The sequence below is a fragment of the Juglans microcarpa x Juglans regia genome, chromosome 2D (assembly GCF_004785595.1).
Source record: "Juglans microcarpa x Juglans regia isolate MS1-56 chromosome 2D, Jm3101_v1.0, whole genome shotgun sequence".
Lineage (NCBI taxonomy): Eukaryota > Viridiplantae > Streptophyta > Magnoliopsida > Fagales > Juglandaceae > Juglans > Juglans microcarpa x Juglans regia.
This window is the reverse complement of record NC_054596.1, coordinates 19179788-19197435: the sequence shown is the minus strand read 5'-3', so window position 1 is coordinate 19197435 and position 17648 is coordinate 19179788. Positions and strand designations below refer to the sequence as shown.

Genomic DNA, 17648 nt, shown 5'->3' with positions numbered 1-17648 from the left:
TATTTATTGTTAAAAAAATCAAATAAAAAAATACTATACATCAATTACTATTCACTCTCACAATCTATACTTATAATTTTTTTTTATAAAATATAGATATCTTCTAAAATGTAGATATCTTATTTATAAATGTGAGGTGTGGTAGTAAATAATGAAAAAAAAAATCTAATTTTTGAGCCCTCTGTATTTTGAGTGAAGTAATATATTTTTGTTTCTTTAAAGTTTAAAGTATTTTTTTTCTCCGGTAATTATTCTCTAGACATAAAAAAAAAAAAAAAACTCTTTTCCCAAGTTTGCACCCACCGAACCACACGACGAAAGAGGAATATGTATATTGTATTGTTAACGAAACGACGTTGCAACACAACCACAGTCTCCGTCCCCCATTCCTCCTTAATATCATCTCAATATAAGTATATAAACCGTCTAAATTAATTAGTATTACATATTAACTAATGCATTCGTTGGTCAAACAACCCACTATTGTTAGGAAGAGGGTTAATTTCAATCGGACAGCTAACAGTATTCGAGGAATCCACGTCGACAGCTCCCTATTCTTCACTAATCTCGCCGTCGGATTCTCCTGAGCGACCCGATAATCGTCGAAGAAGATGCCTCACCGCCATCGACCTCAACCGCTCGGTCCGATTCTGTCCTCCGGTTCTTCCGGGGCCTCACTGAGTCAACAGAAGTCGCCTCGCCGTCATCAGCCTGAGCCGTCAACGCCGCGCCGTTCTCCCGTTCAGTTGAAGAACGGCTGAGATCGTCCTGCTATTGTTCAAGAAACAATAACTCCTGAATGCTTGTTTGAATCTCGATTCGGGGGAAAAAATGCAAAACTAATAAAAAACACAATCGCCTAAAGCATTGAAATGTTGTGAATAAAAAAAAATGGAAGCAGAAACTGAAAACGGAGAGATTTGAGCGAGAAGGCGGGTACACAAACCTGAGCGTTTCCAAGATCTAAATCGTTCTCACGCATTCGCTTCAACGCAAACGTTGTCACCGACACTTCTTCGCTACTCGAAGAGCTCGCCGCAGGCGGCATAGACCACGGCACAACCTGATTATCTCCCTCCTTCTCAGCATAATTATCAGCATCACCGTCTTCGTCGTCATCATCCTCCTCAGCATCATCTATGTCATCCACGTCCTGATCACGGTCGTTTTCTTCGAGATCATCATCATTACCTCCTTGGCTCTCCCGCTCATCATCTTTGTTTCGGTTTCCTGCGACGCAGCCCACGCACACGGAGACCGTGTGCCCGAGCTTTGCACCGGACGCTCTCCACGGGGTTTGGGTCTGGCACGCGTGGCAGAGGAGGGTCCTGGAGTGGCGAGCCACGAGGAAGTTGGCTCCGTGGACCTTGGCGTCGCAGTCCCAGCAGAGACTCGCCTCGTCCGACTCGCAGTAAGTCCTAGCAGGGGCCTTGCAGAGCTCGCAGTTTTTCATCTCTTCACTTTTCCGAAAAAGTTTGATTCGGTCTTTAAATTCTTTCTCGGGAATTTTCTCTCTCTACTTTCTCCGTCTTCTTTCTCCCTCTCTATCTCCTCCTGCAAGTGCGAGTAATCAATGGATGTGTGGGAAGCAGCGAAGGGAATGTAGGAAAGGGGAAGGTGTAGTCTTTATAGTAAACAACCCCAACTTTTTACCTCAAATAACGAAACTACCTTCTACAGGCTTTGGCTTTTACCTTTATGGGTTGCCTCTTCCAGATTTCCCAATCCCACCCCCCCCATTCACAATGCGTAGACGAATGGCCAGTATTTTTTTCCATTTGCTTTTTTCAGTTATAAATAAATTTATTTAAGACTTTGTTTTTATCGGTCTCAATAATTTTATTTAAAAAATTTTACACCACATTATCTATAAGATGTAATTTAATTTAAAAGATAAATTTTAAAATTTAAATTTATAAATTAAATTATGACATTCAGATAAATCAATCATTAAATGTGACATTATATTTTCATGCGCCGAGCATAGGGTACGGGTTCCCCCTCCACCGGTTCAATTTTTTTTGGTATTTAAATTCTTATTTTTATATTATTTACATAAATATTAAATTTTTGGTTTTTAATTTTTAATTTTTTTTATCTTTTAAATTCTATGGCCATAGATTTTTAGTTTTATTTTTGTTTATATATTTATTTATAATTTACATGTATTATTTTATTTGCGTGGTGTCTAATTTGAGATATTTAAAATAATTTTTAATAAAGTGATTGACATAAAACATCTAGGCGACTTCTTATTTATTCACCAATGTAAACCAAGCAGTGCACAAAAAGAGTTTGTCAGAACTCTAAGACGTGAGGTTTAGACAGTGAGTTGAAATGAAAATTAAAAATTAAATAAAATATTATTAAAATATTATTTTTTAATATTATTATTTTAATATTTAAAAAAATTAAACTAATTTTATATTTTATATAAAAATTTAAAAAAATTATAATAATTAGATGAGATAAATTAAAACTATTTTTATATCCAAACCCAACCAGTTGGATTTGTTATCTACGTTTAATGTGATTTATATATTCGAAACCATCATAAAATTAGTTCATTATAGAATATAATTATGTAAAGCGAGAGAGCGGCAATAATTATTATTGATTACAAATAATATTTTCTATGATTCTTCGAAGGACAGAAACGCAATTGAATTATTGAACTAATTATTAAAAAATAAGGTAAAAATATTGAATAAAAGTAGTAGTGATTGAGTTAAGGGTACGGGTGTAATTTTGTAGTGAAAAAGGAAGGGCTCCAGAGCTGTGGTTGGTACCTTACCTGTGAAAACAGAAGGATTTCACCGTTCTTAAGGCTGTGGTGTCTGGTAGCGCCAGGTGTTGGTTCGACAGGGAACAACAACCTCTGTGGTCTATATATTTTATGGTACCGCTCCACCCCTTGGGATATTTTTGGTTTGACGGTGACGCGCCATATCCAGGTGGCATAGAGATAGCGTGCTGGAGATTCCGATTCGCTTCAGAGGCTTGGGCCACGTGTGCTATAGCCTATACCTGATTTGGGATGTCTGACCTGCCTCTTGGGCACCACTCTGGCGCTCTGAATATATCTCTTCTCAGTTCTCAGACTCCTCTCTTCTCGTCTATGGTCAGCATTCCTCCCGACCACGCGCTCCTTGTGCAGCGACTTACAGGACCCCTTCTCGATTGACGAAAGTCCTTTTTATTGTTTTTGTGTTCTTTTTATTAGTAGAAAATTTTATTTATCATCTTCATATTATATACTATACAAAATTTTTTAATTTTTAATTTTTTTTTCTTATTAAATATATGGAGTATAGATAATAAGTAAAAAAATTCAATCAATATGAGAATAATAAAATCAAAAATAATTTTAAAAAATAAAAATAAATATGATATGTAGTGTGTGAAGATAATGAGCAGTAGCACTATTATTATTATTTTACATAGAAAATTCTTCCATTACGGTCTTAGAGCATTGGCAATGACCTAACCATTAGCCAATGCAAGTTCAAATTAGAAGGAAATGTGTGAAAAAACTTTAGCATTGGCCTAACTAAACTTCATAAGTTTAACATTTCTGCTATAGTAAATGTTAGCAGCTCTCCATACTTGGCGAGGGACTGTACACAGACGAAAGTATTTTTTTATCATTTCTCTACCTCCCGCTCTTTCTTTCCCTCGATTTTATTCTTCTTCATCCTAAAACCCTCATTTCATCTATCTTGATTTTCTTTCTCCCGAAACTCTGTTTTCCCTCTTTTTCTCCCAAAGCTCCCTTCTCTTCTTCAATCCGTAAGCCATAATCTCTCTTTTCTTTTTCAACCCGCAAGTCATAATCTTCTAGCCCCGTTCTTGCTGAGGCATCGCTCTTCCCTAGCCCGCAAGTGTCCCCTTCTCTCCAGCAGTCACCTTCTCTTGTAGTTGCCATTAGGGGTGTAAATTCAAACCGAAAAATCGGTCCAGAACCGGTTCTTAGAATGTGAAAATTGGCCAGTTCCGGTCCGGTTCAGATTTTAAGATTTTTCAGACCGGACCGGACCGGTTAATAAAAAAAATATATAAAAAATAATATTTGTACTATTGTATATATAAGTTTTATATATTATGTGTAATTATAAATTTTATGTGAAATTTTTATATATAATATATATAGTTATATATATATTCATATATGAAATAATTTCTTATTATAAATTATAAATTATTACATAAAATATTAATACTAAATTACTAAAAGTTTATAACTAACACTAATATTAAATATATAGTTTATAACTAATACTAATATATAACTTATAACTATACCAATAGTCTAATATTAATACTATTATATAGTCTAATATATTAATAAAAGTATAAAACATATTTTTTTAAATCAGTTTTTTTTTTTTATAAAAATTTTTAATGATAAATTGTGAAACTTACATTTTAAAAAAACCAGAAAATCGGACCGGACTGGAAACTGATAAAACCGAAAGTACCAGTTTAGAAGGGTAACGGCGCGTAATCGGTTTTGAAAAATACAAAACCGGTACATACCGGGTTGGTCCTAGATTTTGTCCAAAACCGGACCGGACCGGACCGGTTACACGACTAGTTGCCATCGTCTTCGTTCTCTTTAACGTAAGTCTATCTTCATCGCTCTTCTCTCTGATTTCTTTTCCAATATCTAGTGTTAAAAATACAGATTAGTTAGTCAAATGATAAAAATACCACATAATATTTATTCTAAATAGATACTCGATCTTCTTTTTTTCCCTTTCATTTATTTAATTTTTTTCAATATTGCTGAGGAAATAGATCATTCTCTAAGAAGCTGCATGGGGTTTTGCAACATTTAGAGTTTAAACCTGTTGTGAGAAATGTTAAAGAAGCAAGGAGGGTTTATTGTATTAGCTGAGCTTTTGCATTAGATTTCGAAAGAAAAGAAAAAAGAAAAAGGAAATTAAGGATTTGAGGTCCAGTTTTCTGCCATGTCTTGGCTAAAGATAGGTGGGCTGCATCTAATTTGGTGGGCTGAACTTGCTCTTTTGTTGTCTACTGCTTTTGTTGTGGCATTCGAACCTAGAAGGTTCTTTAAGGCCCACCAACACCATGTATGGTAGCCCAATGGTTAAATGGGTATATAATTTAGAACCCATAACGTGAAAGAAAAATAATAAGATTACTATCTTTTTATTACCTATTTATTATTTTTTTTATTTTATTTTTTTATTAATTTTTTATTTTACTTAATGGTCAAATAAGTGACTATTAATAAAATTATATATATTTTTTAATTTTTTCTTAATGATTAAAGATGTTAAAAAATAATTAAAAAAAATAAAAAAATAAAAAATTTCAAATATAGTTTAAGTAGTAAAGTAGTATTGAACCGATTGAAGGCTATCATTGCAATGTGAAAAGGTGGGTCGTTGGAGTAGGTGACGCATGGCTTCCAACTAACATTCGATGCACCCACTCAAATTTTAAAACAAAAATGAGTTCCCTACATAGCTCTTGGCATTGTTATTTACCATTCAGTTGTTTTGGTTTGTATTATATGTGATTGTCGAGTTTGTCATTACCATCTTCTACTTTTATTATTATTATTATTATTATTATTATTAATGAACTTGACTTGTTATTATCTTAACTCTAAATAATTAATTGGACTGAAACTATTTTATTGTTGAAGTAAAAAATGAGATGCTTAGTGAATTTCTAAATTCAATAATCTCATGTTAATTGACTAATTATATATTTTTTATTAAGTTTACACAAACCAATCATAATTGTGCCTTTGCCACTACTTCCAACAAGAGAAATGATATTTACATGCGTAGAGTGTGCAAGCGCTGCATAATTATTTAAAAAAAAATGAGTAAATACGAGACTCACATAAAAAAAAACTAATTATATAATAATAGACTCTATTTTTTTTTTAAATAATTGTGTATATTACGATTATATATAATATTACTCTTCTAACAATAGTTAGAAATGACAAATTTGAGAAGTAAATTACATCTTTCTCGAGAGAAATTTCATCCATGAATCCAAAAAGATAAAAGTTATTTATAGAAACCACAAAAAACTTTTACACCACAATTTCATCAATACAAAAAAATTTAAAAAATAAGTGGTGTTACCCCCCACCGGTCCTTTCATTGCAATTCAGATTCCTTTTTTTATCTTATCTAAAGAGACGTGTCATGAGCATTGTTGCGACTAACGGTGATGTAATGTGTATAACTGTCTTATAATTTTGTTTGAAAAATATTAAAATTTATTATTAAAAAATTAATTTTTTTTTATATAGGTTATTGGATTTTATATTTACTTTTTTTTAAAAAAAAAAAATTGTGCAGCGCTTGTATACTTTACGATTACAAACATTATTTATCTTGCGGCATTATTACGAAATTAATAGGCTTCTTCTAATACTTTTACATTATACACCATCAATATGGTATAGTTTAAAAGATAAATTTTAAGATTTTAAATTAAATTATATAATGTAAATATTGTGTAGTGTAAAGGCCTGAAAAAAAGAAAATTCTTGTCGTTATATAAAGTGGTATTAGCTCAACTGTCTTTTAGGTTGGGCATGTATAAGTACTTATTTAAACTTAAGTAATATTAGGTACAAATTTTATATAAGTTCTTTGTAAAAAAATGAGTTCTATTAATAAAGAATAATATTTTTTACACTTTTTAAATATGGGAGCTATTTTTTTACAAAGATTTACATAAAATTTATTTATTTAAAACTTGTACAATTATTTTCTCTAAACTTACCATGTACTCGTGTTTATATTTCAAAGTTAAAAAGTTCCCCTCACAGTGTGGATGTGCAGTGCACTTTAAACTAGGGCTGAAAAATTACTAGGCTGATTTGGTTTTGTGGGAAAATCAAAACCGACTGATAACCTAAATTTAGACTTAAAAATTGATTGAAACTGGCCGATAACAAGGGGTGAAACCGGCCGGAATTGGTCCGGTCGGTTTGATCGGTTTGGGCTCCTTTCTTGGGTCCTTTTTTGGGCCTTTGTTCTTGCCCAATTGAACTAATTCAACATTTATTTTAAGCTTTTTTTTCTTCAATTCATTATCCAAGTTCTTTTTGAGTTGATTTCATTTTAATAGTAATGTCATTTATAATTTTCTACTATTTTTTTTATAAGTTATAATTTTCTACTATTACTAAGTAACTAACTATATTTATTATTACTTACTACGTATTACATAATTAGAAAAAATAAAAATAACTTTACTAGATGTTTAGTATTACATAATACATATTACAAAAAAAAAAGAAAAAGAAAAAGAAAAAGAAAAAACAAATTCTTTAAGCATAGCAAAATGCAACTAATAAATATAACATAATTAAATGACAACAAATTGGAAAATTGGGAATGATCTTCATATTTGCTACTTCAACTTCAAGCCTTCCACCTTCAATCTTCAATAGTTGTCATGTTTGAAGATGTGCCCAACTCTATATACAAACATTAAAAAATATCAATAATAAGAATAAAATATCAAATGTTAGTGAGTTTGGATTATAAAAAATACTAAAATTAAATTACAATGAAAAAAAAAAATATTACCTGATTCTACTACGAATCTCTCCACATTATCCATAGCCTCCCGGATATCAATGGTTGTTGCCGGATGCCTTAACCAATTTTGAGTAAAAATAAGTGCCTTAACGGTTCTCGGAGTTGAACTCCGAAAATGATCAAACACACGACCTCCCGTACTAAATGCTGACTCGGACGCAACCGTGAAAACAAACATGACTAATAAGTCTCGTGCAATCCTCACGAGTACAAGATAGTTAGCCTCATTAATTTTCACCAAATTAACAAGTCAAATGATGTGGAGAGTGTCTCACAACCATCTGATAAATATCAATCCACTTCTGTTTTGACAATATTAGATCCCATGGCGGAAGATGCTTTATACTACTCGTAGAACCATTTGGTCTCATACTTGTCATCACCAACATTCATGGTTCTAGATATCGGAGGGGGTTGTTCACGTTCTTGGGTACTCGTGGTCGAATTCTGCATTATATTCCACATATAAATCTCTCAATACATTTTTTACACTCGACACCAACTCCTCAGCACGAAACTCATCATGAACTTTCCTCAAGTGGAAAGTAAGAAGTCCTAACTTGCTTTGTGGATTAAGCACAGTTGCAATTAACATAAACAAGTTCAGCCTGTGTAATGACTCCCTATACTTATTATATTTTGTTTTCATATTTATGGCCATACTCCTCAATCAACTATTTGGACTCTCACTCAGTTCCATCAACTCATTTTGGAGATCACAAATCTTCAGAAAATTGGTGTTGGCTGTCACGTATAAAAACCTATAAAATCTGTTAGTGGCATCATAAAACATTTCTAAAAACTTAACAAAAATCCGCACTGTCTCCCATTCCCTAACTGTAGGAGGCCCCATCTGCCTAGACCTAGAGCCATCATCAAAGTAAGAGACATAATTATACTTCTTACTCTCCATTCGCCTAAAAACCTTTTCAAACTTCTCAGCCGTCTCCAACATCATATAAGTTGAGTTCCAACGTGTCTGTACATCAAGACACAACATTTTCGTATAATCAATTTTTTCTTTTTCTATACACTTCTTAAACTTGTCTAATCTTGCGGGAGATGAACGCATATATCTAACTGTGTTTCTAACCATTGTGATGGTGTCATTGCACTCCTTCAAACCCTCATTCACAATAAGATTCAATATATGAGTACAACATCTCATGTACATATATTTACCCTTTCAAAAACTGTTTCAAATATGAAATTGCAGTATTATTTGAACTTGCAGTATCAACAGTCACAGTAAATATTTTATTAATACCCCAATCAAGCAAGCATGTCTCAACATATCTCCCAATAGTTTTCCCTCGATGATTAGGGATTAAACAAAAGTTAATGATTTTTTTTCTGCAATTTTCAATTTTCATTAATGAAGTATGTAGTTAGACACATATAATTCAAATTCTGTATTGATGTCCATGTATCGATCGTCAACGAAATCCTCATGCCACCATTTTTTAACACTTTTTTAAGTTTTCCATTTTTACATTCATACAATTTCATACAATCTTTTGTAATTGTGACACGACTGATACTTTAAACTGAGGTTCAAGACACTAACACACTTTTCTAAATCCATGTCCTTCAACAACTCTAAATGACAACTCATCGATAATTACCATCTCTGCAATCGCCAACCTCACAACCTCTTTACTATATTTGTGGGTTACAAGACTCCTTAACATACCATCACTGTCTTCAACTCCATCCTTAGGTGTTGCCTCACCTGTTAATATTTTTTGGTACCTATCTAAAGACTCACATTTATGAGAATTTTTAGGACATGAAGGTAAATAGTTTTGCACTGTTGAAGTCCTATTCCTCTTTGAGTGGCAAGCATACGTCTTGCCATAATAATTACATTTAGCATTTGGATCATCTATAGGACAACCCTCTACCTTCGTAAAATGGTCCCAAACAATTGATGGATCATTCCCTTTTCATTTCTTAGGTAATGGACAAGTGGTACTAGTAGGGACACTAGGGGGTTTTGATGACTGGGTCTCCCTCAAATCATCTCTCAAGTTAATGGTTGGACTTGATGTATCAACATCAATTGGAGACGACAAAGAATCCATCTAATTTATAAAACAAAATATAGATGTTACACGTTGTCACATACATTATAAAACAAAACAATGATTAATATTACACAGTAGCTAGTTTGCAATATAGCAAACATCACAAGTCTAAGACTCTAATCTAAGTTTAGTTCACTTATCTTTCCTTTATGTGGTGTTTTTGCATAAATTTTCAATCACAGCCCACAACTTCAAAGACTGCTAAGAAAATAAGAAAATAAATTCAAAGACAGTCCCGAATATTTATGCAAAACCACAAGTCTATCACACACACAAACACAAATTATCACACACAACACTATGTCACAAACCACAATATTTAGGACAGTAAGCATTGCTCATTTCGGCATAAACCAGTAAACCACAATATACTTATTAATGTCACTTGCTTCTTCGGTTTAGATCAGGCTTGAACCATGGATCGAATCGGTCGACGTCGGTTTTGTTAAATTGCTATTGTCGACCAACCAGTTCACTGTCGGTTTCAGTCTGTTCCTGAATCTGGCGGTCGGTCTATGTTAGCTGTAGCCGGTCTGGCCGGTTTATGTACACCCCTACTTTAAACGAGTGAAATGTGAGTTCCCACCGGGTCGTCCACACGTGTGCTGACTCCATTATATTCCAATTTGACTCTATCCAATTTATTCCAACCTTGCCTTATTGCAAAAAGAGTAGAGTCTGATAAACAACTTCCGTTTATGAATTGGTTTGGGTCAGAATTAAAACCAAAAAAAGAACGACCTATAAGGTCAGGGCATTTGTACAAATATTTGTGGACAAAATAAAGGAAAAGAAAAAGAGGAGAGTGCAGGGACCATTTCACAAATATAAAAGGCAGAGGAATAATTTTTCACATTTTCCTTCTTAGAAGAAAAATGAAACAGAATGAACTTTGTGTACCCAATCAAGTGTAACGATTGCTTTCACGTGATTCCATTATTGTTACTATTTTTGTGTATTTTGGCCTTCTTTTAGCCTCTTTTCATTATTGTCACTTTGTTCATATGTGATCGGGCATTTAGTGCAGAAAATCGTGCCCAACTTTGAAAATCTCGTCTGTGGATAGAAATGTGCCATTAATTTACTGCCAATTTGTAATGTATATATATCTTCATAAACTGCATGCAGCTGACGTGGTCAACTTGGGCACATTTTTATAGTCAAATTTGTGTAGTCAAACCATGCGGCCAGACCCGACGCTTCCGTAATAACATGACAAAGATAAGATGAGAATATTTTAAATGAAAATTAAAAATTAAATAAAATATTATTAAAAAATTATTATTATTTTAAGATTTAAAAATTTAAATTATTTATTATATTTTATATAAAAATTTAAAAAAATTATAATGATGAAATGAGATTTATTGAGAGTATTTCTCAATCCAAATGACTCATAAACCATCTGTCAATGCAGTGGACTTTACAACCTCACACTGAATTTATGTTTGCCAGAGAGACTTAACGTTCAAATGAAATGCATGAGATGAGATAAAAAATTTGTAAATAATAATAGAATAATTATAAATAATAGTGAAATAATTTGATTTAAAATATTTGATAGAATTTTAGAAAATGAGAAAAAAAAATTGAATAAAAATATTATAAAGTTAAGATATTATTATAGTATAACTTTTGTTTTAGTATTTAAAAAGTTAGATTATTTTTTATATTTTGTTTGAAAGTTTAGAAAAATTGTAATGATTAGATAATAATTATATAAAAAAGTTAAAAATTAAAAATTAAAAAATATTTGTATCTAAATAATATTTAGATGTTGAGATAAAATAAGATGAAATGAATATCTCAACATCCAAACATATTGCTACAAAGCATTGTCCATTCCAAGCGTATCCATTTAATTCTTCAATTAGTGGTGAAGATAAGATGGTTAGGCTCCATTTGGATGTTAAGAGCATTGATATTGGACTTATCAAATGAGTGTCATTTTTAAAATTTATTAAATTTGTGTTAAAATTATTGTATTGGATTCATTATACACTAAAATCTTTAACTTTGAGTTATAGTACATTTAAGTTTATCTCTAAATTTGAAGACTACTTTGTTTGGATCTATAACTCCTCTCAACTCATCTCAACTCATTATTACAACTTTTTTAAATTCCAACACAAAATATAATAAACAATTCAACTTTTTCAAATCCTAAAACAATAATAATAATAATAAATAATATTCTAATAATATTTTATCAACTCAACTCAACTTACTTCAACATCCAAACGCACTCTAACTGTTCATACTCTATAACTATTATTTTATTTATTTAAATTATTATTTCTCAATTTTGAGCCACAATATATTTAAGTTGGAAAATAATAATTTAAGTATCAAATTAAATTATTAATTAACGTATAGTTAGTGTAATTATAAAATATGAAAAAAATAAATTAAAAAGATTATTATTAAAAAAATAATATTATAATATTATTTTGACTAGTCCAATAGTTAATATAATATGAGTTTATAGCTAAAAAGATTTTAGATTTATAAAAAATATATACTTTGCATTAAATTTTAGAGATAAATAATTAAACCAATACCACTGCTCTGAAAGCATTTTAAAATATCTGTTTGAGTCTGTGGAGCGAAACTAGTCATTGAAGTCGTTCATATTTCATTCTTCTTTGCTTTTTTTTTTTTTTTTTTTTGATAGGAAAACTTCATATTCAAAGGCAAAGCCAGATTTTCTGTCTCTTTGCAAGTGAAAGACAAGGAGGACCAGGGGAAATAACGATGAAATGAACATGTCACTTTGCCTTCATTACTACGGCTTAAAGGATGTAATTGACATATATAGCAGACGACTTTGACCTGGTGACCCATTTACCTTACATGCCTCTGTAAAACATAAAGCTGAACAATACATTAATAGTACTAAATATTATGGTTTCGTAATAACTTTTATTGTTAGATATTAACAATTACGAATTTTTTTACTACCTATGTTTTCAACTTCGATCAAAGTTCTCGTTTAGATATAGAAAGTATTTCATTTCATTTCATTTCATTATTATAAATTTTTCAATTAGTTTTCCATGACAATATGTCAAAAATTTAACATAAACACCAATAACTAATTGCCACGAGTCATTTAATTACAAATAAAAATTAAATATGAAAAGACCTTTCAAAAAAGACTACATGGATGACTAGAACCATTGGCAAGCAGAGTGAGTACAAGTAACAATACTGCGGAAGAGTTTCAGTAGTTCTAGTTTCCTGCTTAATTTCTTCACAATGATAAGCAGAGGAAGCAAAATCTTCAGTACATTTTCTAAAAGTTTCTTGTCATATTCGATCTTCTTCATCTTTTGCATACATTTGTTGTGTTTATCTCAATTATATTGCAGTGCTAGACATATTTTGAAGGAAGACGAATTGATTACCGACAAGGATAATGGATCAACTCTTGTGTTGGTTGGAGGAGACTTTGAGTTTGGGTTCTTTACCCCTAATGGAAGCTCTAGCCCCAACAGGTTCGTCGGAATATGGTATCGATTGGATCCAAAAGCTGTTGTATGGGTTGCCAACCGAGAGTCTCCAATACCTACCGGTGTCATTGGAGTCATTAGAATTGCAGAAGATGGCAACCTCAAGGTATTGGATACAGCTACAAAGAATGTATATTGGTCTACAGATCAACTTGAAATACCCCCGTCTAGAAATCGGTCTGTGAAGCTCATGGATTCTGGAAACCTGGTCTTTAGCGACGATCAGTTAAAAGTTCTGTGGGAAAGCTTTAAACATCCAACCGATACATTTCTTCCAGGTATGAAGATGGATGAAAGCCTTACATTGACTTCATGGGCTGGCGTTGGTGACCCTGGAATGGGAATTTACACGTTCAAACGAACTCCAGATCAAGAAGAAGAAGATCAAGTCGACTACATGATTATCAAAAAACCACAAGTCCGTCACTGGATCAAAAGTTGGAGATCGCACTCGGAAGAAAAGCTTGATCATGTCATTGCAGACTTACTATCAAATTTCAGCATGCGGAATGTCAGCAAGAGCAGCAAAACTTCTAGTAGTAGGGACTTGTACATGGGATTGCCCGCTTTGGCTCGTAATAATGGTTTAAGAAGGTTGGTGATGGATTACACTGGAAAGTTACAGTTCTTGTGGTTTATTGGTGATCAACATAAGTGGTTTTCGATATGGTCGGAGCCAAGAGATGAGTGTAGCATTCATAATGCTTGCGGGAAATCTGGCGCCGTCTGCAACATTAACAACAAAATACGTCGATGCAAATGCTTGCCAGGGTTCAAGCCTCATAATCCCGAGAGATGGGATTCGGGAGTGTTTTCTGGCGGGTGCTCCAGAATTTCGGATCTATATTGTGGCGAGAAGGAGAGAACCGCGTTCTTGGGCTTAAAGATGATAAAGGTGAGCGACGAAAGCAGACCTTTCGCTGTAGAAAATGAAACAGAATGCAGTAAGGCGTGCCTTGACAACTGTGATGAGTGCCAGGCCTATTCGTATCAGGAACTTGGAAACAGCATGCGAAGAGGTCAAAATGGTACGAGAAACAACTGCTTGATTTGGATTGACGATCTAACAGGTCTTCAAGAGGAGTACGCGGAAGGTCGTAACCTTTCTGTTCGCGTGGCAAAAAAATCTGATATAGGTACTCCCTCCCATATTGAATATTGCAATTCTCTAGAATTGACTCATCAGTTGCTAAATTGCTTAACAAAATGGAAACCAACAAATGAAAAAACCTGTGTTGTTAAAGGTTACACTAAAAAAAATCCATAATTCTAGCTAGATATGCTAGAAAACATGAAAAATTAACCACTTCTTTGCCTAATGACTTGTTACTCGTGGGCTGTCGGGGGTATATACAAAAGTAGTTGACATCATGTTGTAAAAACAGCCAGATCGAGCTTTGATTTTATAATGGTATAGAAGTTCATTTCTCAGTACTGTTACTTTAGTTTTTATTCCACGCTTTGCAGAATCAACCGCAAGGGATTGCGAGCCTTGTGGAACAAACATAATCCCCTACCCACTGAGCACCAGACCAAATTGTGGCGAACCCATGTATTTTAGTTTCTACTGCAACGATTCCACCGGCCAAGTTAGCTTCATGCCGGCATACAGTACCCCTGGCTATCGAATTGAAAGCATCGATCCAAGTACACGAACTTTTGTCATCCAAGTCAAATATGCAGGAAATCGTACTGTTGCGGGAAATTCAGAAGGAAATCTGCGGCTCATTTCTTCATTGCTATTTAACGTGACCCGGTGGCTTTCTTCTGATGAAGTAGAGATTCGTTGGAACCCACCGCCGGAGCCGACTTGCATATCATCCTCAGACTGCATGGCTTGGACAAATTCAACTTGCATGGCAACAACAGATGGAGAGGAGAGGTGCCATTGCAATCCAAACTTCCGATGGGATGCCCTAAACTTACATTGTGTTAAAGGTTAGGGTTCTACCTCTCATGCCAGTACTACTGGCAGTTTAAGATTGCAATGTTAGCCAAGAAAGAATCAGAGCATTGTGATGTTATATCCAAGAAGGACTCTATCCTACTGGAATTATTTTCTTATGATAATCCAGCCCCACGCCCTGCTCCATGGCATTCCTCTAGTGTTCAATCAGCCAGCATGTATCGTGCCTTCCAAAAGTTCTTCTTTTCCTTACATATATGTGAGTTATATTATATTGTATTAGATTTTAGATGACTAACCACCTTCCATATGGTCTTGCTGTATTGCAGTAGCTGGTCACAACAGGCGTTATCCAATTGTCCTGGGGACTATTGCAATTGTAATTCTCATCATCATGATCTTGTGTTTTGTGTACTATCTGAAAAGAAGGCGAGTGGCCAATAGAAATGGTAAGTTGGTAACTGGCAGGCACAGAATTTCTGTTTGACTCCCCCCCGCCTCCCTCCTTTTCATTAGATTGACAATTGGCTGGTTTTAAATTCTGTTTTGAAATCAGATAGCAGAAGTAATCAGGGAAATCAGACATTAAACTTGTATGACACTGAGAGACGTGTCCAAGATTTGATATCTTCAGCTGAGTTCAAAGAAGAGGATAAGAAAGGGATTGATGTACCATTTTTTGATTTGGGTAGTATACTAGCAGCTACAGATAACTTCTCAGAGGCAAACAAGCTTGGACAAGGTGGTTTTGGGCCTGTTTACAAGGTAATAACTATCTCCTCAACAATTAATTTTTGAACAATATTGTGGTTTACAAAGGATGATGTATATGCCATATGGAATGTGCTCAGGGTAAGTTTACAGGTGGACAACTGATTGCTATAAAGAGGCTGTCACGTGGTTCGGGGCAAGGCTTAGAAGAATTTAAAAATGAGGTTGTGTTGATTGCAAAACTTCAACATAGAAATCTAGTTAGACTTCTTGGATATTGCATTGTTGGAGACGAAAAGATGTTACTCTATGAATACATGCCCAACAAAAGCTTAGACTCCTTTTTATTTGGTTAGCCTCTGAACCTCAGATTTTTTAGACTGACTCACTACATAAATATATGAAATATTGCCCACAGAAAGCATCTTAATTAAGATGGTGATTGAATTTGTTTTGGAATGAAAAATCTTGTGCAAGATCGAACGCTATGTGTGTTATTGAGCTGGGAGATACGCTTCAACATCATTCTGGGAATTGCTCGAGGACTGCTTTATCTTCACCAAGATTCTAGGTTGAGGATTATTCATAGAGATTTGAAAACAAGCAACGTTCTCCTAGATGAGGAGATGAACCCCAAGATTTCTGACTTCGGCTTGGCAAGAATATTTGGAGGCAAACAAACTGAGGGAAGCACAACCAGAGTAGTTGGAACTTAGTATGTACATGTACAAATAATAGAGATGATCAATTCCAGAATGTTTAGACTTTGTATCACATTTTTTGGTTGCTCCCATATATGTTCCCCAATTCACTGACCATTTGATCAACATTTGCTGTCGTGCAGCGGCTACATGTCTCCAGAATATGCGTTGGACGGATATTTCTCAGTCAAGTCTGATGTCTTTAGCTTTGGTGTGGTTGTACTAGAGATCATCAGCGGGAAAAGAAACACAGGATTTTACCAGTCAGAACAAACTTTAAGTCTTCTTGGATATGTAAGTGAGCTATATAAATTGGTTATAGACTGTTATATTTTTCCATCACTCTGCTTCGTAACCATTTCAAAGCTTTGAAACTTTCCCAGGCATGGAAGTCGTGGAAAGAAAACAGGGCATTAGATTTAATGGACCAAGCATTACGTGAAACATGCAACCCAAATGAGTTTTTGAGGTGTGTTGTTGTTGGACTCTTATGCGTGCAAGAAGACCCAGCTGACCGTCCATCCATGTCAAATGCAGTTTTCATGCTTGGTAGTGAAAATGCAACTCTTCCAACTCCTAAACAACCAGCCTTTGTTGTAAGGAGATCCCTTTCTGGCACAGCTTCTTCTTCTAGTAAACCAGAGATATTTAATGAGTTAACGGTTACCCTAGAAGAAGGACGTTGATACTCAAGACTCTTTGTTTAATTTCTCTTTCCAAGTTTCTAGCACTTCATGTCGTGGTACTCATGGAGAAAAGGAGGGGCTTATTTTCGTCTCTCCCAGCGTATTGTTTTTCCCCTGTAACAATTAATGTTGACTGTAATTTTGATCTATTACCCCTTCTTTTGAAACTCCAAGCATTTTAATTTTTGTTTTTGTAGTACTGTAGTTTCCTTAATTATCAGATTAATGTAGGTGACTCGTGGCCATTAAGTAGTCATTCATTTATATCTATTATGGGTGTTATTTGCAAATGTTGGGAAAGGTACCTCAACTTTGAACACTAACTTTACACAACTATGTTTTACACGAGGGATATTTAAAAACATCTTATACAAGTAACTTAATTTTACAAAACTATCCTTATTTTATAACATTGTTTTGTAATGTGTTATATAATATATTGTG

General features: G+C 33.8%; 2 protein-coding genes across 3 annotated transcripts; one reads left to right on the top strand and one right to left on the bottom strand.

The window, feature by feature from the left end:
* Window positions 1-356: 356 nt before the first annotated feature.
* LOC121250698 (zinc finger protein CONSTANS-LIKE 9-like) lies at window positions 357-1664 on the bottom strand. Of its 2 annotated transcripts, none has more exons than XM_041149883.1 (2): window positions 947-1664; window positions 357-771 (listed from the first exon to the last, which is right to left on the bottom strand). In XM_041149883.1, the coding sequence occupies exons 1-2, from the start codon at window positions 1451-1453 to the stop codon at window positions 562-564; spliced, it is 717 nt and encodes a 238-aa protein (XP_041005817.1). In that variant the 5' UTR covers window positions 1454-1664; the 3' UTR covers window positions 357-561. The 2 variants fall into 2 exon arrangements, with proteins under 2 accessions (XP_041005817.1, XP_041005818.1); XM_041149884.1 differs by having other exon boundaries at window positions 357-768.
* An 11267-nt stretch (window positions 1665-12931) lies between these two features.
* On the top strand, window positions 12932-17338 carry LOC121249954 (G-type lectin S-receptor-like serine/threonine-protein kinase At4g03230). Its single transcript, XM_041148836.1, has 8 exons — window positions 12932-14336; window positions 14668-15138; window positions 15436-15555; window positions 15663-15871; window positions 15958-16168; window positions 16295-16532; window positions 16662-16812; window positions 16902-17338. The coding sequence occupies exons 1-8, from the start codon at window positions 12947-12949 to the stop codon at window positions 17202-17204; spliced, it is 3093 nt and encodes a 1030-aa protein (XP_041004770.1). The 5' UTR covers window positions 12932-12946; the 3' UTR covers window positions 17205-17338.
* Window positions 17339-17648: the final 310 nt, after the last annotated feature.

What these genes read in the sequence shown, in the direction of transcription:
- LOC121249954 (XM_041148836.1), top strand. Translation starts at nt 12,947, where the DNA reads ATGATAAGCAGAGGAAGCAAAATCTTCAGTACATTTTCTAAAAGTTTC. An exon ending in GCGAGTGGCCAATAGAAATG is followed by an intron (nt 15,556 to 15,662) that starts GTAAGTTGGTAA and finishes TTTTGAAATCAG; the next exon opens with ATAGCAGAAGTAATCAGGGA. An exon ending in ACCAGAGTAGTTGGAACTTA is followed by an intron (nt 16,533 to 16,661) that starts GTATGTACATGT and finishes GCTGTCGTGCAG; the next exon opens with CGGCTACATGTCTCCAGAAT.
- LOC121250698 (XM_041149883.1), bottom strand. Translation starts at nt 1,453, where the DNA reads ATGAAAAACTGCGAGCTCTGCAAGGCCCCTGCTAGGACTTACTGCGAG. An exon ending in TAGATCTTGGAAACGCTCAG is followed by an intron (nt 772 to 946) that starts GTTTGTGTACCC and finishes CTTGAACAATAG; the next exon opens with CAGGACGATCTCAGCCGTTC.